Source organism: Epinephelus moara, chromosome 6 (assembly GCF_006386435.1).
Source record: "Epinephelus moara isolate mb chromosome 6, YSFRI_EMoa_1.0, whole genome shotgun sequence".
In the NCBI taxonomy this organism is placed as follows: Eukaryota; Metazoa; Chordata; class Actinopteri; order Perciformes; family Serranidae; genus Epinephelus; species Epinephelus moara.
The window spans coordinates 12,179,528-12,206,457 of NC_065511.1; the positions used below are offsets into that span (position 1 = coordinate 12,179,528).

The 26,930-nt window shown below is 42.0% G+C and overlaps 2 protein-coding genes across 4 annotated transcripts in view; both read right to left on the minus strand.

The window, feature by feature from the left end:
• snap91a (synaptosome associated protein 91a) overlaps positions 1-20,241 on the minus strand; it is a 70,361-nt gene extending 50,120 nt beyond the window's left edge. The window contains exon 1 of the mRNA XM_050047190.1: positions 18,973-20,241. Coding sequence (XP_049903147.1) covers positions 18,973-19,102 — 130 coding nt within the window. The 5' untranslated portion in view covers positions 19,103-20,241. The remainder of the gene's footprint in view (positions 1-18,972) is intronic.
• A 1,632-nt stretch (positions 20,242-21,873) lies between these two features.
• dop1a (DOP1 leucine zipper like protein A) overlaps positions 21,874-26,930 on the minus strand; it is a 32,265-nt gene continuing 27,208 nt past the window's right edge. For all 3 annotated transcript variants that reach the window (XM_050046230.1, XM_050046232.1, XM_050046229.1), the window contains 10 exons: positions 26,459-26,538; positions 25,736-25,845; positions 25,269-25,418; positions 24,791-24,852; positions 24,187-24,339; positions 23,593-23,729; positions 23,380-23,435; positions 23,106-23,270; positions 22,692-22,821; positions 21,874-22,484 (listed from right to left, as the gene is read on the minus strand). In XM_050046230.1, coding sequence (XP_049902187.1) covers positions 22,176-22,484; positions 22,692-22,821; positions 23,106-23,270; positions 23,380-23,435; positions 23,593-23,729; positions 24,187-24,339; positions 24,791-24,852; positions 25,269-25,418; positions 25,736-25,845; positions 26,459-26,538 — 1,352 coding nt within the window. In that variant the 3' untranslated portion in view covers positions 21,874-22,175. The remainder of the gene's footprint in view (positions 22,485-22,691; positions 22,822-23,105; positions 23,271-23,379; positions 23,436-23,592; positions 23,730-24,186; positions 24,340-24,790; positions 24,853-25,268; positions 25,419-25,735; positions 25,846-26,458; positions 26,539-26,930) is intronic.

A 26,930-nucleotide genomic window follows, 5' to 3' on the forward strand; every position in this document is an offset into this window, starting at 1 on the left:
ATGTAATGACTCAGTGGGTAAATAATAGAACAGCTAGAACAGTCTGGTAAGTGAAAAAAATTACATCACTTTACTATAATACAGCCTTTTAAACCAGGAAAAGACAACACTCAACATATTATGATATCCAAAATCTAAGATGACATCTAGTCTCATATCATGATATCAATATAATATTGATATATTGCCCAGGCCTTCACCAAAGCTAGCTAGCCAAATAGCTGGGGAGCGCAGGCCATCTTTTTAATCACAGTGGTATCTATATTAGGCTGACCAAACGTCCGCTTTTGCCCGGACATGTCCACTTTTCACGTCCCGTCCGGGGGGGTTTTATAAACTGATGATAATGNTGAGTAAACTGCCAGTATCATTTAAGTAGGCTATGTCGTGGCCGGCCGAGTGTCCTCTTTTTTGGAAATCAAAATATGGTCACCCTAATCTATATGATGAAAGGGAAGTAGTCTACTAGCGGAAACATCATGCTGCGTTTATGTAAAAACACATACATGAGCAGTACTATTGCACACAGGTCACTTGCTCCTTTGATTAGTGTATTTATTTTGAGTCAGTCCCACAATCTCATAGTCCTTACCATATCACTCCACGCTGCCAATATGTATTCCTGTTTGATTTGATTTGACACTTGCTAAAGCTACAGTGTACAGCTGTTTTAGAAAAGTATTTAGGCTTTTTTAAAAATAAAACTATATACTTGTCACCTGTTTTCAAAGATTCTGTATCTGTCATTCAGAGCATTAATGTAGCAGCAAACCACTGTTAGCTATGTAAAGATATAGTGAAGTAATGGTGTCCTGAGCAGAAAAAAGGTCATGCTACCTCTGTGTGTGTTGTAATACGAGCTTCTCTGTGGTTTGTTGCTATAAGCCAGTCCAGCTGCATGTGCATGTCAGTGCATGTGTGTATCCCACTGGGTAGCCCATTGCTGCTGGTTTGCACAGGACTCATACAGCAGTTGGGATGGCAGCATCGTGAACGTGTAGCACAGTCAGCTCCATCAGCATTGCTGCCATTGTTTAGCGCTGTTTATGGAGTTAGCCACCGGCTTAGCCACTTCCATGTTGAGAACCGTGTCCACACAACCACTCTGACATTGCGTAGAGCCCCTTTAAAGATTATATCTTCAGTACTAACAAGGGAAACAACAATATTAAAGTTCTGGGCCAACACCAATGTTTTTGTATTGTTGTATTGCTGTGAAAACATAAACACATTTTTCCTTCAAAACGCTGTATTTACTCAAGTTTCTTGCCAAAAACGACTTTTTACGATTACACTGAACACATCATGAAAACGTTATAATCTATATTTGCCCAATAGTGATTGTTACTGAATAGATAATGAACACATCATAATGTAACTCAATGCAACCTCTGTGTGCTGTTAGTTCTGGCCACCGGGTAGCCTCCTGTTGATTTTAACACGGCTTTGTTGTTCACAGTGTTGCATTATCAAGGCAACAATAGGGTGCATCCTGAAGCGCTGATAGTGAGTTTACTGTGTCCTTCCTTCCTGAAGGCGTTCAGTGTACAATCTCTATCTTGTTTGCTATTTGGGATGACAGAATGCCGGCTGCTACCAGCCATCTCGTCACACAACAGTGAGATGACAGAGCCAAACAGTCACTGTTCTCTCCATGTACCTGCTCAATAATTTCAGTTTGTGGCCATTAGTTTTTCAGCCCTGCTTTTTAGCCTGCACAAAATTGATGTGACACAATAGAAAATCATTGGCCGATAAATCAGTGCATCCCTAGTAGCAACCGATGAGCTCGGAGCTGAGTGCCACAGAGAGGGTAGAGAGAGCAGGAGGTATTTATTGATATATGGGTAGTTTTGGTGATTTTATTCATGGGACCCTTTGACAATAAGAAAATTATTGAATAATGACAGCCTTATCCTGTAATGTGCCCCTTCAGCAGGTTACCCAGTGGGCTTTTACAGATCCAGATCCTTACTCTCACATTTTCTGACTCATGTGCCCTATTGACCTACACAGTGTCAGATAACTGTCAGTGTAGACCACATCAGGATCAGGATGCCCTGCAGCGTCTGCCACACCCAACACACAACTGACAGGACTCCGATTTCAAACAGCACCCTTTAACATATCAATAACTGTAAGTGATATCAAAGCCACTGTGTGTGAGTACAACTGAAGGCAAACTGCCGAGCATGCATGCACCGCAGGACACACTGAAGCGTAAACGCCAGCCTGCACGACACACATTTAACATCCTCCTCATATTTTTCATAGGTGGATTTTTACAAATATTCCAATAAGCATCAAAGGGGGCATGCCAAGGTGGTTTCCTAGGCAACAAGCTCTCATATTTGCAATGGCATCAAGGATGCAGTAAAATTCTTTTCAAATTATATTCACAGGTGCAAACTCACACAGCAGCAAACTGATAGGGGTCATCCAGCAAAAGCAAGATGCATGAGTCATAACAGCCTGAAAGATTCGATGCTTAAGTCACAGAACTTCTGAATAATACCTTTCACATACCTGCCATGCTGGGCATTCGTTATTTTCTGTATCTTTTCTCATATTTCATACAGATTGATGAATAGGTGACTCATAAACAAGAGGAGCGGTGTATTCAGTAAGCGTTTCATCCATGGAAGAGTGCGGCACGCAACACAAGCCACGCTGCATGAGTGATGCCTCGTTGAGCTACACATGAACGGACCATGAAAGCACAGGGTTTATTTATAGCGCCTCTCACCCTCAAGCAACAAACAGGGGGAGAAAAAATACACCCAGAATGCACTCTGTCCCAGCGTAGCATAGCACCAATGTGGTGTGGCAGCCAAACAAAGAGGAAGCCATTGGGATCCATACTGTGGAAGCTGGAAGTGACATCTGAGGAAAAGGCTGGCGTCCCACACAATGCTGCTGCTGCTGCTGCTGGTGGACGCAGATAGCAGCACTGTCTTCATACAGACACGCCGGCTTTCAGTGACATTTCGCTCAGCTATTGGTGGAGATGTGGTGTGTTTACTGTGATGCAGCTCATGGGAAGAAAATCCCACGTTCATTCAGTTTGTGCTGTCCGTTGCGTCTGATGTGAAATAAAAGTTTCATTTTTCATAACACTTGAGGTAGATATCAAGGACGTTCTTCTCTTTCATTTCACTGGACTAACGCATCAATAAATATGACTGATATCAAAGCTGCGTGCATGAGTAGCCCAACTGAGGGCAACCCAGAGAGCATCCATGCACCACAGAAGACCTCAGCAAACAAGCCTTCAAAACGCAATCTCAAACTCTTTATATATTTTAAAACAGGTTTTCAGATGTACCAATAATGGAGAAACGCCAAGGTGGATTTTATTGGAATTTGAAGATCCTCACACTCACAAGTTCACATCAGTGAGTTTCACCTGTTATGTACAAATATTTCAAATGCAAGCTACAGATTTGTGGATGTATTTTTCCCCTCTGAGGCAGTCACTCCAATTATTTCCGTAAAAGGGTATGAAAATACTGTATATATATTCTAAATAGCTGCTCTCTTTTCGCTGATGTGATTCAACGCTTGCAGGTAACGTTAGCGCTGGTAGGTTATCAAAATAGCTATGGAAACACGATTTGCAATAAATCAGTTTGCCATCTCTCACATTAATGGAGCTTGGTGTTGCTAGCTTAACTAAGGGAGACAGGAAAGTTTGGCAAAACTTGACTGGGGTCAAGCAGTAAGCTATGGACCTTAGCTTGTAAGAGGCTGGTGCCCCCAAGAAATACGCCGGGCTTTACAATTTTATTAGTGGCCACACAGTGTAGGTTATTTACACCATGATGTGATGCCCTGTGGCCCCAAAAGACTTTTTCCCATACACCAACACGGCAAAAAAGACGTGTAAATCAATGGATACATTTTTCTGAGCATCACAACCCCTATGGGTCCAATAACATTAGGAAAGTTTAGAAGTTAGTTGAGCGCTGAAGCAGAAGTAGCCGGCTCAGCTGTCTCGGTCTAGATTGTCACTGTTCTATTGGCCACACAGTGCAAAAGCAATGAAGATCATCAGGGTAATTTTATACACAGTGGCTTCATACACCACTGAGCAAGTTTAATAAGGGTGAATGGGGCCTGGCCTCCAATGCCGTATCCAGTTCTCTTCATACATCCATGGCACTACCTGGCTTGGCTGTTAGTAGCTATTAGCTTGATCAGCTAACAGCAGTTTGTTACATGTATGGTGGCATTCTGTCTCAAAGCTTGCTCTATATGGTGAAGAGTAGGCTAAGCAACTGACAAAGGTGGTCCATGCTAGCGTCCAGTGGCCAAGGTGTTAGCTTGCTCTGTTGGACTGTTAAGCTAGTCAGAAGAGAAGCTTTCTAAGTAAAGCTTCAGGTAAGAACCAAACGTCTGAAAACAATGTGTGCAATGCGTCTTTCTTTGGTGAGGATACAGGTGTTTCTGCAGTCGACACCCTTTCTTTGTCTGTTCACTCATGGTGGCTATCACTTCCTCCTTGCTTGTCATTTAACAAAGCGCCAAGACATTAGATAAATCTTTTCTCCCGGGGAATAGATCTGCTTCTGCTGGCTGTGTTCACTGATCAGTCTTCCTCTAATTACTCTAATCGTCCTTCTTGCCCTGAGCTCCAATGTACACTAACGATCTTCTCAGACAAAAAAACAACCAACCAAAACAGCCAATATATCTTCTGCCTGCGCCTCACCTAACATCTTTTCCTGTGCTCATCCATTTCATCCTCCCTAGCTTTCTTTATGCCTTGTTAGCTGTTCACCTCCCAAGGCTTTGTATCCTCCCTGTCTGAATAGTAAATCTCTAGCTTGTGGCTTTTATATTTCTGCTGTGCAGGTTCTGCTCCCAGGAAAGAAACAGATATCCACCCTGTATGCTGAACCACACAATGCAGCCAAGACAGTGTTTTTCTATTTTGCTTCTTTGTCTGACAGGGAAATTTGTGTGGGTGCTAAAACACGTCTGTCATATAAGCTGAAGAAGCACAGATGGGGGGGAACAACAACAACTCTGCTACAGAACTATTAAATCAACCATGCCCTTGTGATGAATGTTTTTTGCAAATTTTCAGCACCATATGTTTCTGAGAATTGTAGTGGTGGTAGCCTATAAAAGGTAATTTCCCCCTCTATTCAACTCAACCCGTTAAAGGGCAAATTAGAACTGTCACTCTGGGTTACATCCAAGCCTGATTGGGGCCAGCTCCACTCAATAGAAATCTGATCAACTTTAACTCACAACATCCAAACCGAGCTGCCAGCTTATAGGATCTGATGGTGTTATTGGAATAACCTCCTGAGAACCTACTAAAAAGGTTAAAAACTATCAAAACAAATCCCAAACAAATTCCTAGAGCTGCACATTCAGGTGCACAGATGAATACAGCTTGAGTTGAGATAGTCCCAGGGGTGTCTAGTGTTTGCATGAGTGAGTAATCCAATAATCTAGGAAGTCAAAAAGCGCTTAACCGTGCCGCAGGTTAACATCTGAGGCTCTGTAAAAATCTCTCTCGTTGACTACCATTATGACATCAACACTGTGGGAAATGAGTACCCTGGATGTAACCAGTGCTGTGTGGGAAACACATGGATAAGTATGTGTGTCAGCTTTGTCAGAAAGCATCTGCATGCTTCTTGAAATTTGCAGAGGGAAGACAATAAAGCTAAATGAAAACCATCATTAAACAGTTTGCTAAAACATGACTGACCCAGTGTTGGGCAAGTGCCAGTTAATCTACGTTAAAATAAAGTTTCACTTTTAGAGCATTAGAACATGAAAACGTCCTGCAAATAACACCTGACATCAGTATGTCACTCTCTCTGTCTCCTCTGTTCCTTCTTAATACTATTCTCTGTCTCTCTGGCTCTTTTCTTGGCCCCTGTTGTGTCTATTTCTCCAGTGTCCACTAAATATTTACAGTTTATGGACAAGACACATGAGAGTCGTGTCAAGAAGTGCGATGTAGCCAGTCAGAGGCAGAGTAGGGTGGGTCTTGCCAAGAAAAGCCAATAGTGAAAGCAGCAAGCAGAATAAACTGAAGGATTACTGTGTGATGTCATGAGGAAGCTTCCCGTGTCTACATGTCTTGGTGAGTTGCAGGCGTCAGTCACATTACTTTCCCTTTGTTTTATTATCCTTACTTTTATCCAAACCTCTGCAGAAAAAAAACAGGCCGCTGCACTTCAGGGCTTTTCCTGTGAAAAAGAGCTTGTAACTTTTGTGGACGCTACAACACAACTTGGTCAATTAATCACCTTCACTACTGAAAACTCAAGAGTGATGTTACCACCACATCACATCACTGAAGAATGTAGTTAAATAAGTAATTATGTTACTTGTAGTGACACTACTGCCCAACAGTGGGCTGACCATTGTCCAAACAGCATGGCAGATCTGTTTTTGAGTTTCTCCAAATAACATTAGCAGATCTGTCTGACTCCTTATTGTATTGGGGGAAGTTTACCCTAACTGATCCAGCCAACGATACCCAGGTTAGGGTAACAGTTGACAAACACACCGGGCAGTCCTCATTCTAAAGTCTTTTCTCTTGTTATGTTAAAATATCTGGTTTAAAAATACAGACAAGTAGTTAAAGATCTTTGGATCACCAACAGTTGAGAATGATGACATTTTGACTGGCTCATAAAGCTTTAGCTTCAGTCTTGTAGCACAATATCATGTAGGCCTATGTGGTCGTCAGCTTGATCTCTGAGAGGGTCCAGAGAAACTGAATTGAATCAAGTGCATATTGAAGACACCTTTCACAATATTCTCATTTTAAAATGAGTAAGCAGGAAACATTAAAAAGTCAGTGGGAGACATTATTTTTAACCAACTAATGGCGCTAACACTAGCCTAATTAGCGAGCTAGCACCAGCTGTTAAAATGTGCCGGCCAAAGTTGTTATTTCAGGCTGCTAAATCAACGAGTGCTGGCTAGAAATGAGAAGCCTGCCTTTGTCTACCTCTGTCTGAAATCAAGAATTCACAGTTTTAAAAATGTTTTTGTCAAATTATTGTGAGTGAGTGGTAGGCCTGAATCTAACACTGTTATTATCACTGTACAGAGCAGAGTGTAAAAAGAGTGGAAAGCCTGACAGGCACAGTTACAGTACAGAGCAGGGTGGACCTCACAGCGGACAGTCAATTTCTAAATCCAACAGTGACTTTATCACTAAATGAAGACCAAAGATTTGTTTGGGACCTCATACAGCCCTCCAGCTCAATTGGATAGTCCACAAATAGATTGTTTTTACTTCTTACAGCACTTTGAGAGACAGATTAATCTAACTGTGTTACTTTAGGAGTCTGAGGGGATAATTCTCAGAGAGGCTGTCCCATAACTTTTAAAACTATTCCAAACTTTGTAAAACTACCCAAATGTTCCCACTGGGTTCCTCCCCATATCTAGTGATTTCGTCAGTTTAAGAACGTTTGTTTTTTAGTGACACTGTTTTATTGCAAAGTCAGGACCTGAGGCAAAACTCAGCAGTTAGATGGAGTAATAAACGGCAGGAAACCCGAGCCTCCCTGCATTATTGATGTGCAGCCTGGGTGTAGACATGGCCCTTTAATGTTTGAGCTGCTGGAGAGGCTGCTCTGCTGCTTACCTGCATACCAGGACAAAGGACTATTTACCTACATTTTATTCTTGGAATGGCAAACCTCAGCATGTACATTACACCTGTTTAAGTGCAAGAAATCTCCCCACAGATACAATCGCTCTATAACTGAATGTCTTTTTACTCAGAGTAGCACGCTCAAGGGCATCGCGACCTCCAAAGAACATCAGAGAAAGTACTAAGAAGCGTCATAAGAGGTGGGAGGTATTAAGTAAGGAGAAGCAAATGCATTTGAATTGGCTGTACAGATTTGGTGGAGATAATGGTCTGATAACAGCTGTATGGGGGATCCTGGTCGCAGCTTATTAATCTGGACACACACTGTTAGTAGGACCGCTCACCACCCACACAGTGTTTGACATTAGAGAGGCATTCTGGGGCTTGCAAGGATACCCGCTGTGAGATCAGCACTGCAGTACATGCTGAGACCTCTTACCAGCCTCCTTTCACATTCCTCCGTTCACTGCAGCTCGCCATTAGGCAGGCGCTGCACAGAATCGTTATAAAGTAGTGAGGATGAGAGATAGGCAGAGTGGGAGTGGTGGTGAAAAGATGGAGTGGGCGAGGCAGAAAAAGGGAAACATATCAGGATCAAGTGATGGAACAGAAAGGCTGGAAGATGCTTCATAATGTTTATCCTTGCATGACTCATGTTTAAACTGGATTGATATCTTAGCCAGTCAAGGCATATTTTACTGATCTGTGTCATCTTTGAACACCATTTAAAAATGTTGATCCTTTCTGTATTTCGCTTCCCCTCACTCACCAGCAAGCTGTCACATAGGTGTTAAATACGTTCCACTGCTGCCTGTTAAAACACTAGAAACTCTTCCTAACACAAAGGTGTAACTGAAGCAGCATTAAAAAATAACTAGCAGCAATTTCAGTGAATATATCCACATCGACAGCGCTGGGTCAGCAAGTGGAGGTGCCTAAAAAAAATGTTACTTTGTGTCAGTTTTACTGACATTTTTTATGCATGTAAAAAAAAAAACATGAATTTTAACTTGAATATTAGTGGAGACAGGCTGTCTAAATCCTGTTGAAGCCTCTCTGCCACTGCATTGCCAGACTGACAGTCCATGGACGCTACGGCTCCAGCTACTGTTGCCAGGAGACATAAAATCCTCTCCACACATCTGGCTGGTTACCTGACGCAAAAACATGATCTCTAAGCAAAATAATGACAGAACAGAAGCTAAGAAGCTTAATATCTCTAGACTGCTAGACAGGTGTTTCTTTGATAGCTGACATTTGCAATGGAAACAGCTGCTGCAACTTTGAGCCAAGTGTTCACAAGGGTTAGACTGTTGGGCAACTTTTTTGCCTCTCGCAGACAGTTAGATGAAAAGATTGATACCACCAGATTAAACAAATGAGATATAAGAGTGTCACAGTTTGATTTTGGATTAAAAAAATGATCAAAATGAGCTTTTGATTTCGATGAGAATCAAAAGTCGAACTGGTGACAAAAAAAGGCAGATATATGCCTATCACGCTTCATACCATGTATCCTATCTATTTAAAGAAAAGTTTAAAAATATAATCAACAGTTGGCAGGGCAAAGAACCAATGATCCAACGCTGAGCTTTATGAATCACTTGGCTTCTCCATAGTCTAACAATGGCACAGCTGTCAGTGCTGATTTTTTTTTTTTTAATCTAAAGTTAAATTGAATTGCAAATGTCAAATCAAACCTCAAACTAAATCATGGATTTAGAGAATCATGACACCCCTAATGTGTTAGATAACTAGCTTTCAAGGTGCTAGTATGCAGATTTTCTTAGCATGGAGGGAGGCAGGCTAGCTCTTTATGCTAAGCTAATCTAGCGGTCTGCTAGCTGTAGCTTTATATTTACTGTACAGACCTGAGAGGGGTAACAATCTTCTGAACTAAGACAGAAAATAAGCCCAAAACTATTCCTTTAAATACTGTAAAAACCGTTAAGCTACGTAACTGTTAAGTACACCTTGCCTTTAAGTCAACTGAAGATAATCCACAGACCGTGTTGTGAACAGTTTCATGTTGGAACTATTTTCTTTCTACCAAACTACACCAGCCGACCGTATCACTGCTAAAAAGGAAACGTGCACCTTTTCTTGACGAGAGGCTAATGCTAGCTCATCTGAACTAGCTAATATTACAGCTTTGGCAAGGAGGACACCAGTAACATTAACATCTTTCGTTGTCATGAGCGTGAGCCTCTTATCCATCTGTGCGGTAATACAATTGGCGGGTGTAGATAGGTAGAAAGAAAACAGTTCCTGCATGAAACTGCTCACAGTAAGTTCTGTGGATTATCTTAAATAACTGGGTCATGATTTCTAGAAGGAGACATGACAGTTGAATTTTTCTAATTATTTTTTTGGGCACTTTGAGCACTACAAGCCGAGTGCCATCTAGTTCCACTATATTCGAGAGAAGGCAGATATCTCTCCGGCTGATATCTCCAACACTTGGCAACTCAAACCAAAACAATGCATACTGATAAATAGCACTATGGGTAACAGGAAAAATATGTATTTTTGATTTGGGGGTGAACTGTCCCTTTAAGTGGACTGGCTTTACTGATTACAGGATGTAAGACAGTAAAAATATCAGATAGACTTCTAGAAAATGACTTGAACACGTGAGCTTGCATACATGAGACTTCACACACCCCTTGCCATCTCTCCCCCTCCCCCCATGTCAGGCAGACAGTCTGCCTCTCAAATGTGGTAACACATTGATGGTGACTCATGTTGTGGGAACAGCACCTTAGCAGCCAAAAGGGACTCAGCACGCTGTTTATGTTTCCCTCCGCTCATCCTCCTGCCTCCTCCCCCCATCACCACACACACACACACAAGCGCGCGCACACACCCAGCAGGTCATATATCCTGCATTTGCTCTGAGCAGAGTATAATCGCATCTCTGTGTTAAAAAACCTGTTAATGAGTGACTGGATTTAGAGCGGCAGTGGAGCAGGTGATAATTTGCAGCTACACTGACAGAATCTCAGCCATGACTCCTAATCAGAAACGAGGTCATTATATGCAGATTTTCTGTAGATGTGAAGAGGAGAGAGAAAACTAAACAGTGAGAGGGGGAATATTATAGCATGCATTTTCCAAAACATAACCTTCATGATATAAAGCCCTCCTAACTCTCTTAACAGCAGGAGGATTAAGAGGTTAGGGCAACACCAGTGGCAGTAGATAGAGGTGGAGGCTATTAGGAGGAGCAGAAGTGGCGGGCTCTGTCTTTGGAAAGAGAGCCGTCTTCATTTGGCAGACACTCAGACCCCACTAGTTCTCTAGTTGTGTCCCTCTGGGCCGCAGATACCTTGCACATCCTCTGATCCATGCTCTGGGCCTTTGAATTTACAATGAAAAGCAGCTCAGTTGTTATCCTGACCAAACCAAAAAAAAAAAAAGCTGTCTTCAATATTTATTGTGCGCCCTTATTCCTGAGTCAGGAACAATCAGAAATAGTGCTGGTTGTACACTAAGTTGTCTCATGGTGGAAATAATAACAAAATGGGCCCTTTGACCAAAGTAATCATTTGGCAGCTGCTGTTTTAGGTTCGGCATCCAGCAGCGCGGAGCTTTACTGTCCTGCAGCAGAATGGAGTGGAGCAAAAAGTGTGCACCAGGCATGTAATTGGCAATTTAAGTGGTGCATTTGCCAGATGTTGTGTAATCCACCTAGTCCAATCAATCCAGATAGACAGAACCGCTGCAGTGTCCTAAACACAGCCCTGATGGAGTGTGTGTGGGTTAAAAGGGCTAGTATGAAATGTGGTGTCACAATGAGGCATCCCGCCCTCTGTCACCTGAAAATTATGTATCAATACATTTGTTGGCTTGTCCAGTGGTCATTTTATAATTTATACTTTGTAATAATTGTAGCAGCACTGTCTGACTCATACCACACGCCCCTAAATCATATGACAGTGAACTTGTGTTCCTCTCTCCATCTTAGACCCCAGGCACACGACTGTGCCTGCCATTGTGCCAGATGGTCACGCTACTGCACCAAGATGATTCAAAAGCTGACTCTTGAGCCAGAAAAAGGAAAGTATATTTTACCAAATATCACAGATTTAAAAGTTGCCCGTGTTATTCTTTAAAACTTTAATAAATCTTTGTAAATGACCTGTTACAGCATAAATACCACAACCGAGACAACAGTGAGGTTAGTGCTGAATTTAAATCTTGAGCACCTTGTCACCTGCTAAAGGTATGGCTTTCAGTCAGCAACATATTCAGACCGTTGCTCAACAGACTGGCAGTCTGGAATCTGCTATATTTAAGGTGCCCTGTGGAGTTTTCTTGTTATGTTTACACACAGTGTTTCTTACAAAAATGTGTTGTGTGTATCCTTTTAGGTCTAATACATATATTAAATGCTTTTCCTTTCCTGTAAAACATTTGCAAAGCCAATTTTTTATATTCAAAATGTTGCATTGTTTGAATCCATCTTTGCTTCCTCTTAACTGCCTTCATAGGGTGCTGCAGGAATTATGTTTATTTTTTGTTGGGCCGACACAGGAGCTAGCGTCACCCTGGTTCCCTTGAGAAAAGCCAATAGTATTTATCCATTGGATTTTGGATTCTTGCAGAAAATAATCTCTGTGGTAAACAAAAGTTTATTTTACACTACATATACACATGACTTTTGGAGCGTGAGTGTAATTGCCAGAATTAAAAATCTAATGTTAGGCTCTAAACAAACGACACCACAGTCGCATGATTTAACATCACAACCACAATGCAGCTGTAAAGCCGCGTTCGCCATGATAACGTTCTGTAGTCTCATTTAGCCACTTGTTAGCAACAACCACCTTTTTTAAGACACCTAAGGGCTTCATAATTTACGAGTGGGGTATTTACTGACATATTTTATGTTGTAGAACTAAACATAAAATTCTCTTAAACTAATTTTTATAAGCTTAATTTATGCCTCGTGGACATGCAAGATGAAAACAAAAAAGTGACCTACTCGTTAAAACAGTGCTCCACAGCACTACCAGTGATTAAAACTCAACCACATTCCTTAAATTTATAGCCATGCCAAGAAAATACTGCACCACTTTGGCTCTGATTTTTTACTAAGTGACAGTTTTTGGAGCTCCCCAACAAAAAACCCAAATCAGACACAAATCAACGTCTCACAAACGAGTGTTTGGGCGCTATGTGTGAACTTCGCAGATGCCTAAATATCTGGATCTTTCTGGGACCTGTAGGAAGGGTCGCCTGTAACCAAAGGAAATTTGGACCCAAACTGTTGTTGCACTTATAGAAAACAGGCTATAAATAGTAAAAACGTGTGGAAACGTGGCCTATTTTGTCTACATGTGTGTCAAGGACAATAAAACATCCTGTCTCACACATCAAATTATGTAACTTCCTGTGTAACTTCTCGTATGTGGTTGGAGATCAAGCAGTTTGGAGACCGGACACACTTACCAGGGGTATACCCTGGTGAAAGATCTAGCAGCGTCTGACCCCCTGTCGTTGGTCAGTCATGTAGTGTGAAAACTACAACAACTTCATGTCTTGTGATGATAAGACAGCACGTTGTGTAGTGTGAATGGTACAGCAATCTGACGACTGAGAAAGTCACGCAGTGTGAACTATAGCACAAATACTTCTATGTTATGGCACAGAACAGGAAGAGGGTCCTATTGTTACAACACACATTAGGCTTCCAGATTTTGTGTCACATACAAAAAGCCAATCTTTTTACCACTGTACTTTTTCGTTCTCAGTAATTATCCCAATTCTCATTCAAGCAGTTGACTCACAGCTGCACCTCCTCCTCTGCAACACCCTGCTCCTATCCAAAAAAACAGACACTCAATTACATCCTCATTCAAGTCCTTTTTTCTGGGATGCTGCCAACGCCATACATGCAACTGTGTGTGTGTGTGAAGTCGTGCATGCATGTACACACACCAACACACAGGCACACACGTGCAGGGAGTAAGCTCTGAAGAGCCTTCTGTAAGACACACTGAAGCCATGTGGGGTGTCAGGCAATCTGTGCTGCTGCATGAGCTCTAATCTTTTAAGAGTTTAGAGGACTTCTGATCTGTATCGCAGTCATCTGTCAGGCTCTTAAAATAAATGGCAAATGTGTGCTGGAGAAACACATACCTAATATTGTGTTATTGCTGGGATTGCTTTTCCCTTCTAGGGTTTACTTACCCAAAGAGTCAGCGGTTTGTGGCCAGAAGATACAAACCATTTGGTCACAGTCCACTATGTTGGACCTTAAAGGGGATCTATTGTGCTGTCATAAATATAATGCTGCAGCGTCAGATGTTCGTATTAAACGTGGCTAATATTTCAAATATTGGGGTAAATGGGCTTCAGACTGTTTAAAATACTCTGTCTCCAACAAGCCCATGATGGATTTCTTTATATGGTCATTTGCTCAAGGCATGTTACAAGTGTTTAAATTACATGTACTGCTACATGTAGCTACATGCTAATCCAATTTCAGATCATATTCCTGCTGGAACATGTTTGATTGTGTTGTTGTGAAATGCTGCTACAATATGATGGTGCATGATGCTGAGAGTGCAGATATGAAGGAAAAACTGACCAATCAGAGCAGGGGGCTTAAGGACACAGGCACTAAAACGGAGGGTCTCAGACAGAGGGTGAAGACAGATGTTCCAGCAGAGACAGCACAAGGAAAATAGTGTTTTTGACCATTTAAAGCATGGTCTAGTTAGAAACCCAAAACACAAGTTTAAACCCTTTAATGAGCATGATCAGCCCCTTTAAGAAAACGAGTCTCTAAGTGCTGTACAGTTATAGGATAGTTTTTAGGTTTAACACCTGACAAAGACCTGCATGCAAAACTGCAATAGATGTAAGCTTTGCTCTTGAGACATCCCCCACACATTAAAAAAACAGTCTCTTTATACCTGCATCCCAGACTTTTCTATTTATGGGGCCTTTGGAGACTGAAGGACCTAAATCAGTCTAAAAGCTCTCTGATTTCTGATTTTCTGTAGTTTGGGGTCACAGCATGAGGAGCTTACAGCCCCGCTGCTCTATGCCTGTCCCTTGAACTAGATCAGCTGAGCAGCAGACCAATAAACATTTGGCTGTCAGTGGAACAATCCATAAGAGATTATTTTTAGACCATGGACACATATCTATCGAGACCTGCCTGGATTTAGGATTAAGGTAATAGGACAAATTAATGCTCTTATTGTCTTAGTGTTTGTAAATGTTGTAGTTAGTGTCAGACAAAGGTTAATGGATGCATGATATTGCTTTGATAACGCTGATCAGATTGATTCACTACATTATTTAACAGGCATCTCAAGCCATCGGTGGAGCTCACTTGGGGAGTGACAAAAAAGCAGGATAAGAGATATCTGTCGGCCATCTTAATCGATCTGTTACTGTCACATTTCAGTCTGAGTGTAACGAGCAGCTCTCTTCACATCACAGCCAAGACACCCGGAAAATATGGAATAAAACAAGGAATTAATAAGCAAGAGGGGAACTGATACTATCTTTTCAACACCTTAATATAATTGGAATATGTAAATTACTTTAATAGGAATCAGAATGTCCAGGAGCCAAACATGCTGAACACACGTGACTGTGTGGTTAAAATACGTATGTCCATATTAGCATGATGGGAAGATCTTTGAAGTGGAATATGAGGCTAATTATAAAGATGACTGATAACGTGAGTGGATTTGTTAAGGAAATTGTGATGACCTGTGATGCACTTCTATCAATATTGGATACTGTATCACATAAGAAATTTCACACAAAAAAATTATGGTTAGTATGATGGCTGTGATTAATAATGTGGGGATGTTGTTGGTAGTGTGGAGGATCCTGACAGTGCTCTGCAGCAACAGGTTTCACTGATGGTGGAGGTAAATACTTCTGCTCGTGGTCACAGAAACAAAGACGAGGACTTCGTTGCCCCGAGCAGCACACTGGTTAAATGTCAGTTGAGGATGGAATTAAATCTAATGTCAGACAATACCCCTGAAGCACTTTCTCCAATGTGACGTTAATTCACCTTTCACATATTTCAGCGGGCGCTTTACTTATAAGAAGGTTCAATAATCTAAGCAAACAAACCTCTGCTCTGCTTAAACTGGGGGATTTTGCATTTAAATGAAGATGTCCCTGCATTTTTGGCTCAACTAAACTGAGCTCTAGCCTGTTTCGACATTAATGGTTTTACTTTAATCACTGTGTTTACTGTAGCCTTGAAGCAAGACTGCTCTCTCCACTGCCACCACAAGTGGCGATTGAATAGGACCCTGAATTTGCCATCAAGTTTACCTTGAGATAGTTGGTTCAAAGAGGTATTCATCTGTGTGACATATGCTCAAATGTAACTAACTAAAAAAGGTCAACAAACTGACTTCTTAATATCGATTACACAGCTGTCTACTTTATAGTCTGCCAACTTTAGCTAACATTAGCCACCAGAAGCTAGCGGTCATACTAGACCAGGTGAGACTGTAGAAGCAAAACCTCTGATTGTAAAGAAACATAAAAAGAGGACGTTGGTGTTTATTCTTCATTTAAATGTTACATATCTTTTCTTTAAGTGTTCACAAAGTGCAACACAATGTGTGAGAGACTAAATGTTTCTGTAGGTGACTAAGAGAGCGATATGGAGGCAGTACTTCCTCTGCACTCACCACAACAAAGTGCTGACTCAAACTTTGGCATGTGGGCGAGCTTTCCACTTTGTTGTGCTTTGATTTAATGCAGTGCATCATTCAGTTTTATTTTTTAGTCTGGACATGATCCGACGGATGTATATTTCTCTGCTAGGTTTGAGTTTGCCACCTTAAACTTGATGCCATTTCTTCAGATTTCATACTGAAGAAACGATGAAGGTATGAGATTTGGATTGCTCTTATGTAATGCAACAGCGCACATCTGGTGTAATCGAATAATCTGTACAGTAGCCTGCTGTTAATATCAGAGGTGGGAGTAAGGCATACATGTGCAAGCCACAAGCAAGTCTGGAGTCTTAACCTTCAAGTCTCCAGCGAGTCTCAAGTTACTGTGGTGAGAATCAAGCAAGTCGAGTTCCTGCTATAAGTCAAGCAAGTTACAAGACAAGTCGCGTGAAATCTAATCCACCCCGGCTTTCATTAACAGTCAGTGGACATGAAAGTTGAGTTTAATTTTCAACATTAACTGTTAACTGATAACTGCTGTAGCCTGCTTTTACCTTAAAAATCTTACTGTTATTTGCTCTACAGTGAAAACACTGTACAAGACAAAGAAGTTTCATATTGTGGTGGTCGTGTCACTGATTTTTTTGAGCTATAGACTCTGCCTATCACTGTTCTCTTCCTACTACCATCACTGGCAACATAATCCTTGAATCCAAATTATATTGTTTTTGGACTGGCCCCTGCCATGATAGCTGCCTTGTGTGTTGGCCTCTGCTGGTCCAAGCAGGTTGCACTGGAATCCCCCAATCGTGTTTCACAAACAAAACATAACTCTTCAATATATAGAGAAATGCAAATATTTCATTTAAAAATTCAAGTCCTTTCAAGTCATCTGTCTCGTGTCAAAGTCACAAAGTCAAGTTTCAAGTCATGAATACCAAGTCAAAGTCAAAGTCCTCCACCTCTGGTTAATATAATTACACAAAATCTGTCAAATGTAGTTACTATAGTTACCAGACTAGAAAGACCTCCCGACTTGTGTACACTGTGTATCTCTAAATTTCAATTTCAAAGTGTCTCTGTCTTCATTTCTTCTTCTATGGTCTCCACTATAAATTCCCTTTGCCTGCTTTACTACTGCCGTTTTGTAACAGTCTTCTAAATATTATCATCCAAATCCATCCTACTGTTTCTCAAAGTTTATTATGTACGTTTATGTTCTCCACACTGTTTGTCTTCTGTTTACCGCTCCTGTTTTTAAAAGTGTAGAGCAACTCATTAGCCTCCTTTAGCCTGATTTTCACAAACTGATTGCTAATGGTCCTTCAATGGACATACTGTTCACTACAAGATACAAATCAATGTCAAACAGAGTGATTGGGGTGGGGGGCCTTTGGGGCCAATGTAATGCCTGGTATAGTCTTGTCAAAAATATCAGTTTATCGATTATCAATTGTGTATGTTTGAAATGCTTTCAATACTCATTTTCCACAGTATCAATACACTAATATCAGCTGCTCTTTCTTGCTCTCTCAATTTTCCCCCATGGTCTCTTAAACAATATTCAATAGGCTATTGGGATTTTTCAAAATACTGTGCTGAAGTCAAATATTTCAGTCTTGTGACAACACTAGCCTGGAGCATAACTTAAATGTTCAGGGACATGTAAGCATACACAAAGGAGCTATTAACAGAATCTAATCCCAGATACCTTTGGGTGAGGTGCTGCATTCATGTGCATCTAAAGCAAACCCTTTTAGCACTCAGACACTTTGGGGGCCCCCAGTGCTGTTCACGTTCCTCTGCATCACTTTCCTTGTGTCCACAGTCATATCACTGTAGGTTTCAGCATGATTCTTCTCACATTTGAATCAGCTCTATGTATGGACGTTCACTGGGGATAATGACTTGCATCTATCAATGCTCTCAAGCATGCTGCATGTCTCTGATTTATGATTGCATTAAGCCCTCTCCAAACGCTTTATAGGCCTTCTCCACATTTCTTTTCTGTGTTTGAAATTGAATTGGCTCCCTACCTCCATCCTTTTCCTCTCTTGTTTGTACTAAGCAATGTGCCAACAAATTGCACCAAGAAAAAAAAGTCAGTGATATATGCTGCAGTGCCACACACCTTTTTTTTTCTTTCGCTATCACAGGAGACAAGAGCAAGGGAAAAGGCCTGTGTGTTTAGTAGTAACAACACCACTTTTCAATGATGCATTTATCAGCACTGGAGCAACATGGGGGACACAGTCTCCACTCGGTCAGTGGCTGGTTGGAGGCTTTGTGGCTTCCCTCTGGGTTCTACACTGGTGCTCATCTGCCGGCACGATGGGGGAAGGAGCCCTGCTGTAATTAGGTAATAGGTTCGGGTGTTCAGTTAGAGTCTAAATTGAAAACAGTGGATGCCTGGAGCATAATGTGTGTGCATGTACACGTGAGCACATACAGTGGCTCCCACATTAACACACGCTGGGGGGATGGATGGGGGGAGGCAACCATCATGGCTCTGGTGCGTGGCCTAGTTGTACATGAGGAGGATGGAGGGAGGGTCGAAAGGACACCTACAGTAAGACAGATAGATAGAGAGCAAGATAGATAGATAGATAGATAGATGGGTGGATGGGTGGATGGACAGATAGGTGGATGGAAAGATGGATAACTCACATTCCAGGTGCTTTTTCTTTGGAGCTGTCTGCTCATGTGTGGTGGCTTTACACACAGCTCGGGCGACGTCAGATCCCGTCAGGCTGTACTGCGCCGCGGCGATGCGGTCCGTCAGCGTCTGACCCGACATCTTCTCTCCGTGGACTCCAACCGCGACTACCGAGCGTCCACTATGGTCCTACCCCCCCAACACCGCCGGCCTCAGTAATCCCAGCTGCCCTCGAAGGCACCACAAATACAAAGCAGTGGAGAAGAAACAGCAGGACACTTTCTATAGAACTGATTTGAGTTGCATAACAATACAGGAACGCGCTGATTCCCAGATCTGCATGCGTTTCTGGAACAATCATGAACTGACTTTCTTCCCTGGAGACCAGTATCCTTTAAAAAACAGAGTCTAAATATCCAAACTGCTAAATCCTAGTCCGGGTTTTAATGTTTCCTTTTATTTTCGATCAGTTTCTTACTGTTCCGGGTGTTTTTTTTTTGTCGCTCAGCCTCCCTGACAAAACGCTCCTCTCCGGATGATGCTCGGCGCTGCCTCCCCCCCTCCCTGTCTTCCTTCCTCCAGCCTCCTGGATAATCCTCACCACCACCAGTCCCACAGTCCTTGTGTATCAGCGGGGCGTGCAGGGGAACATCAGCTCCTGGTTGGCATCATCATCATCATCCCCCACCATCCAGTGGTCTTCCTCCTCCTCCTTCTTCTCCCGTGCTCGGTGCTTCCTCTCTGCTGCGGCCCACCGTCAGCCTGCGAGCCCCGGCGATGCGCGCTTCAGCCCCGATCGATGGATGGCGGTGTTCCTGGTAGATTTACATCCTCTTGTTTATTTCATTATTAATTTATTGTGATGTCTCACACCCGCCCCGCCCCCTGCTCTGAGTCAGCTGACGCAGTATTGCCAACCCTGCTGCTGCCTGTTTCATCGCGAGAGCAGGGAGGAGACGAGAGCTGGATGGAGGCTGAGGATGGGTAAGGACATGAAGGGTTAATGAAGCTACTCTACAGCCAAGCTTGATTCCTGTCATGATGCTAACACACACACTATGAAGGTCATATGAAGCGTGCCGCCTCAGTTAACGCTGTTTGCTTTGATCATGTAAAACTGCAGCCTGTCAGCAGCTCTCTGTTATTGTCTCTGTCCATGGTGCTGATGTCCTTTCATCTGGTGGGGTGTCAGATGTGTGACATAGCTGTGACCCACTGGTTTGGTTGTAGTGGAAGTACTCAGATCATTTACTTAAGTAAAAGTGTAAAAAGTATACTGTCCATTACAAGTAAAAGTTCTTTAATCAAGTCTTTTGTCAGCAGAATGTATCTTGGTATGAAATATGAAATTGTGCAGAAAAATGGCCCCTGTGAGTGCCATCTATATGCTAGATACTCCAAAATGATCATAAAGTTTAATCAACATCTTTCTAAAACAGTCTCAACAAAACTGAACATTAAAACCTTCATGAAGGTAGAAATTATCGCAGGACTGTTGTATTAGACTGCGTGGACATATAAGCTAGTAACTGAGTGTATGACATTATAAGATTATTATTAGTGTTTCAACAATGTGTAACAGAGTTTTACTGTTGGACTCGCTCAAGGTAGAACTACTTATCTACTTGGTTTAGTCCAGTGGTTCCCAACTCAGCAGCCAGGGCTCTTTCAATCTGTCACAAAATAAATCTGAGGGGTTGTAAGATGATAATGGGAGCAGAATAAATCTGCAACACAAATTTCTATTAATTGATCTCTGAAAATTGCTTTTTTTTGGTGAAACATTAAATGCTAAGGGTGTCAAACACTTTTAAACGACACCATTTGCTTATTGCTATGCTGCTTTTTTGTAAGAGGTAACAAGCAAAAGGTTGGGAACCACTGGTTTAATCTTCAACAATGCATTGTGTTTCTTAAGATCATCTTAATTTCTATTTATGGCGAGTCTTGATCTGAAGCATAGCTGTAAACAGAGTAAAATGCAGATTACCCTCTCGGATGAAAAGGATACAATCAAGTAAACAAGCAGCTCAAAACTGACCTTACAGTAAGAGCCATGTACTTGAGGTTGTACGGATTTACTTACCACTGCTGTCACTGAGAAATTTCTTTACACATCCTTCTGCAAAAAAATCTGATGCAAAGCAGATTAGTACCATGGATAGGAATGTAGTCAAAATTAACTTTATGGAGACCAGGTCCAGTCAAGTCTGCGTCAAGACGTAGTCCAAAGGCAGTTAACACCAAGCTAAGACTGAGTCCAAAGCAAATCAAGTGTCTCTCCAATGCTAATATAGCAGTTTCTATATACACTATATAAACTCAGTGATATCTCACTGGAAACAAATCTAAAATGTCAATAGCTTGAAACCGAGACCGAACTCAAGTACCTGCAACCCTGCAACTCAATATGTCTTTGTCACAGAAGACACTACATGTCACAATAGGAAAACCATAGGTGTAAGTAATAAAAATCAATAATTGATGAATTCCATTTAGCTGCATCAGTTTCAGGGTTCCTGTATTGTGCATGCTGTCCCACTGTCATGCATGACTTACTGGGACACTTGAATGGAATAGAGCCATTGTCAATGTTATTAGAAAGACCTGAGCTTTTCCTGCTGTGACGAGTCAGAATGTCTGCTGTGACAAAGGCCGGTTTGGCTCATACTTGTCTGCCTAGTTACCAGTTATATATCTATTTATGTAACACACAACATGCGTAATCCCCAACAAAAGAAGTGACATCAGTCTGAATCATTGAATCAATCACTGATCAAAGGACTGAAGTGGTATTTTGCTTCACTTCATTGCACAAATCAAAGATGTGGGAGGCAAAAACAGAGGAAGGAAACTTGGTTTAGCTCAGGGACATAGTGTATATGTATTTAAAATGTCATGACGACAGTGTGTAACCCTTCCATTAGAAATCTTTATTAAGTCACATCAATATGGAATGGCACAGCATCTTCACTTTGTCCAAAAGGACTCACATGAAATGTTAAAAGTCAGTCATCAAAGCTGCTCCATATATACAAATAATTAAAATGAAATACAATAGCTTCTGAAAAGTAAAATAATTGTTATAAATACAAAAAATGTACAAACTGTTTTCCCCCATTTGTAATCCCTTGTTTGTCAATGTACAAGTTGAGGTTTTTCACTAGTGTTGATCAGTCGTGTGTTAATGCCCCTCCCTCCCCTTGCTGTGTCCTCACGTCTTGATAAGACCCTCTAGAAAGTCTTTCTCCACCATCTCCTCGATGTTCTGCCGAGCTCGACTCCAGAAGACTTTCTGGCTCTCCAGTTTGTGGCCCTCCTTGTGGCTGGGGAAGGAAGCGTCTGTGGGGTTGTGGGCGAAGGCGGGACCGGTGCGGCTGCTGGCCTTGCTGTTGAACACCTGGCTGAGCAGGTTGAAGAAGGGAAGCAGCTGCTCCATGCTGCGGATCACGTAAAGGGTCAGCATCAGGTGACCTGGCTCCCAGGACAGGGTTCGGGTGGAGCAGTCCTCCTCTGGGTTTTTCTATGGGAGGAGGTGGAAATGGATTACAAACTGAAAAATTCATGTGCCACCCTGCAGGCGAGGGGACAATGCAGCAGGAATGAAATGGGCTACAACTTGCGACAAAGGGTCTTTTAATAAGTATTTCCCCGCACATACTCTTCACTGAAGGCAGTCATTTGTCTCCATTATTTAATAACTTTGTGTAGACAGAGGGGGTTGAGATACCTTGGCTCGTTTCCTCAGCAGCTTGGCCAGTCGGACCACGTAGGGTTTAAACTCTCTCTGGTGAGTCCCTTGACGTCTCACTTCCAATCCTGAATCGTCTGAAGCCTCTGGGATGAACGCCCAGCGGTACCTGTAATGAGGCAGGACTCACTCAGAAAATACAGTTTTCATCTATTCAACTTAGCTTTGAGCAGAGCAATATCCGAATATTTTATTCTAACTTCCATTCAAATGCTATCCACACACTGAGACTGGGCAATTCTTCCATTTACAACTATTATCACAAATGATACCTGCTTTATTCATCCATTCCAAATCATAACAGGCACACATTTTTAACTAATTGTGTCTGCAACTGATTCTCTAATTCATCCCCATCACATGCAGTTATGCCCCAGGCTTGTCTGTACTGACATCTGGAACTGAGGCAGGCTCTCAGGAGGCAGGGCCAAAGCCAGGTCCAGGAGCTTGCAGGCAGACAGATAGAGGTTGAGCCAGCGCTGGCTGTTGTAGGAAGTGGAGAAGCCGTTCCCACCAGAATAGGTGGTTTCCAACCCAGCCACAGACGGCCCTGACGTCCTACAGATGGACGGGAGAGGATAAATCAATAATGGAACACAGGAGAAAGTCATTTGTTCATGTTCATTTCCTGCCACAATTCAGTGTGTATTATCAACAGATAATGTACCTTGATATGTCTTCATCTGCTGTTAGCTCCTGCTCCATCAGAAGAAACACCTGAACCTGTGGGGAAACAGATGTACATAGTATGTGTGAATAAGCACGTTTGAGTGAGTTTGTGTGAGTAGGTCAATATGTGTAGATGACTGAGAGAAAGAAAGACATGTAGATAGAGTAAGTGATTGAAAGAGACAGGAAGACACTGCAGTTGAGTTCTCACCAGCTCAGTGATCATGGTGGGCCACAGAGAGGTGAGGTGCTGAGGTGACATGCGTAGCAGCAGCACTCTGAAGAACAGGAACACTTGAGCATGAAGGATGGGCACCTGAGGCAGACGCAGGCTCTCCACGAGGCGCTCTGAACACACACACAAACTTTTAAGCATCTGTTCAGTGAATGTTTGGTAAAACATGTTGGTTAATAAACACAGGCGTAGATCCCTATGCAGTTAGCATAACGGCCATTTCAGACGGCTAGTATCTGTTCCCTTGGGAAAAATCATGTTTATTTGGAGGGCTGTAGGAGGCTTGCACAGTTTGCCCTGATACACAATGTTTTTCGTGAGTCCTTGCCACCCTGAATTTTGACAACGGAAGTGTCTAGCGCAACTAGCATCAACCATAAATTCACAGTTGACACATTTACGAAATATGCAAGGTTAAATTTTTTTTTTCCTTTGACACAGTTCATGAAGTTTCATTTTTATGCTGTTTCTTGTGGGAAATGGTCTCTGAAAGTGAGACTGTTACCACTGCTGCATATAGTATCTGTATACAACACTGGTACATGTACAGTATATGTGTGTATTGCTCACCTTGTATGTCTGGAAGGTATTTTTGGTATTGATCCACTTCACTGCTGTAGATGGTGAAAGCCAGGCGTTTGAGCAGCATGGCTCTCTGCTCCAGCTCAGCGTCTCTGTTGGTGAACAGACTCAGGGAGCTGCTCTGGGCTACAGCCACACGAGCTGAAGGAAAACACACATAGAGTCATTAGTCTATCTGCAGTCTTTACCTTATTGATAGGCTTTAACTAAGGGGGTTAAAGGAGAGTTTTACCTAATGCTAAACAAGGGTCTGAAGATAGAGGGTGTTGTTTGCGGTACAGATTGTAAAGCCCCATGAGACAAATTTGTGATTTGTGACATGGGGCTATATACCGTAAATAAAATTGACTTAATTTGATAAACTCAGTCAAATCAGCATATTTTTGCAGCTGAATGAGCTACAGACTTAATAGGAGTGTAATATTAAGTACTTGTTTTGACATGGAGATGCAGGGCGCATGAAAAGGGCAACACACTCAGAGCAAATGTCAGAGAGAAAAAGATGATCCGGTAAATGGTCTGTGATCTCACCGGGTGCTAATAGCTATACTTATTTCTAAATTAAACTCTACTAACAAATCGTAAAGCTTACTCATGAGGTCTCTGAATGTGGTCTTGTCGTGCGTCATCAAGTGGTCAATGATGGCTCTCCAGCTGAAAAATTAGGAAAATGATGATGATGTTAGGCTGATATTCCAGAAACTTTGAGACACACAACCCCCTAACATCTGACAAGAAACATGTACCATTCAAAAGTTATGATGATAGAATATTTAAGTAAAATGTATTTACACTTTAAAATGCATCTCTAGTGTCCCTAAGTTCTTATTTTTACCTATTCAACAGAAGTCTGCAACACAGTCCTCTATTAACATCCCGTTCATATATACTGTATGTCCCATGTAATATTATACTTACAATTGTGAGACTGGTTTGGGTGTTAGCCTCTTAAGTTCATCTTGAGTTAATGTATTCTTTTTCTGTCTCTCGTTGTAATCATTTCAGCCACATTTTAACACCAGCTGTAAAAGAGTTCACCCACACACAGTCAAGTTTCCTCTCCTACTTACTGACTGACGCAGGAGGAGTCCATCTGGAAGAAGGTGTGGTCCATGAAGAGGTCGAAGGCTTCTTTCTTCCAGGCACGGCGGGTGTACTGGTACCCACTTAGGCTGCTCAACAGTTGGATGCAGGCCCGGTAGCTGGGGGCGTTGTGAGCGCTGGCAGGAGAAACAGGAAACAGTTCACTTTCGTATCAAACATGGATATGATCAGTTACGAGTCATTATCACACTTGGCAGTTCACTGCTCTTCTTCCTTCCTGTCATGAAAAGAACAGTTTCATTTATCCACTTGACATTTCAAGTTCTTCTCCTTCATACAAGGTTCACCGTGTAGGATTTCAATATTAAAGCCATTCCACAATTAAGATGTGAATTTAAACTTTAACTTCTAAACTTTTTGGCAGAAATTCAGAGGAAATCTCGGTGACAACAAACTCTGACAAAATACAAAGCAGTGAGAAGCTCATCCCCACCTGTGGTTGCGGAGGTAGGGCACTACGTAGTGCATGATATTAACCAGCAGTGGGATCACCCTTTCCTTCTCGTCACTGTAGAACACCATGTCCAACAGATGAGCCAGCACCTGACAAATACATTCAGCATTCACTCATGTCAGTCTTACACCATAGGCTTTCAGTAAGCATTACAACACTGAGTGACGTTCTTCCAAACTAACAGGAAAAAGTAGGCATTCATCTCTTAGTATTGAAAAACTTACTGCACCAAGCAACAATATGACAAACTACACTGCAGAATTAAGTTGATATATTGCTTTGAATAAACCCATTAATCTATAAGCTGCAAACAGCAGTGAAGCACAGACAGATTCTGCATAATTAGCTCCACAATGAGATAAACAGTCCACATGGAAGAAGGTGGCCAGTGATTTCAATTGTTCAGCTCATTCACAGCACCACTCTAAGTCCAGTGGACTGATTCATTGGTCCACTAATAATAACTGAAGCAGAGGCGGGGAGGTGATCGTAAATCAACTCTAAGGAGCTCAGTTGGATTGTGTTAGTGTACTGCAGGGCTGAGCCTGAGAGCAACAGGCTGGTTAAATGTGAGTGAGAGCATCCTGAGACATAATCAGGATGAACAATAGAGATAACTAACAGGGTGGCTGACTAATGGCCTGAGAAACAACAGTTGAGCAGGAAGGCTTTAGCTGAATCACAGAGACATGAGTGTTTTACCTCGGCCAACAGTGTGAGGGCGTGAACGCTGTACACTGATGGAGTGAAGCTGGAGGCCTCCATCACTGTGAGCATTAAATCTATAAAACACACATACCACACATTAGCAGCAGCTACATAGCGGAAAAATAGTAATACTGCCATGCAGACTAAATGTACATTTCACATACTTTTTGTAGCACACATGAACAGAAGCATCTAAGTGCTCCACTCTGACCCCTCACACTTAGTTTCAGATTATTTTTTACACTTGATTTAGCTGGATTACATTAATCCCTGACATTAAAATACATCTCTGGTATAAACACGGAAATCATTGTTCCCTTGCCAAAATACAAACGGCCCTAAACACAAATACAAAAAAGAAAAAAACAGTATCCGAGCTGCCTTCCTGACTGACTAACACATTACAGTCAACTGATATGGATTAAGTCTTAAAGTGATATATTCTATGTCCGGAGAGAGACTCACT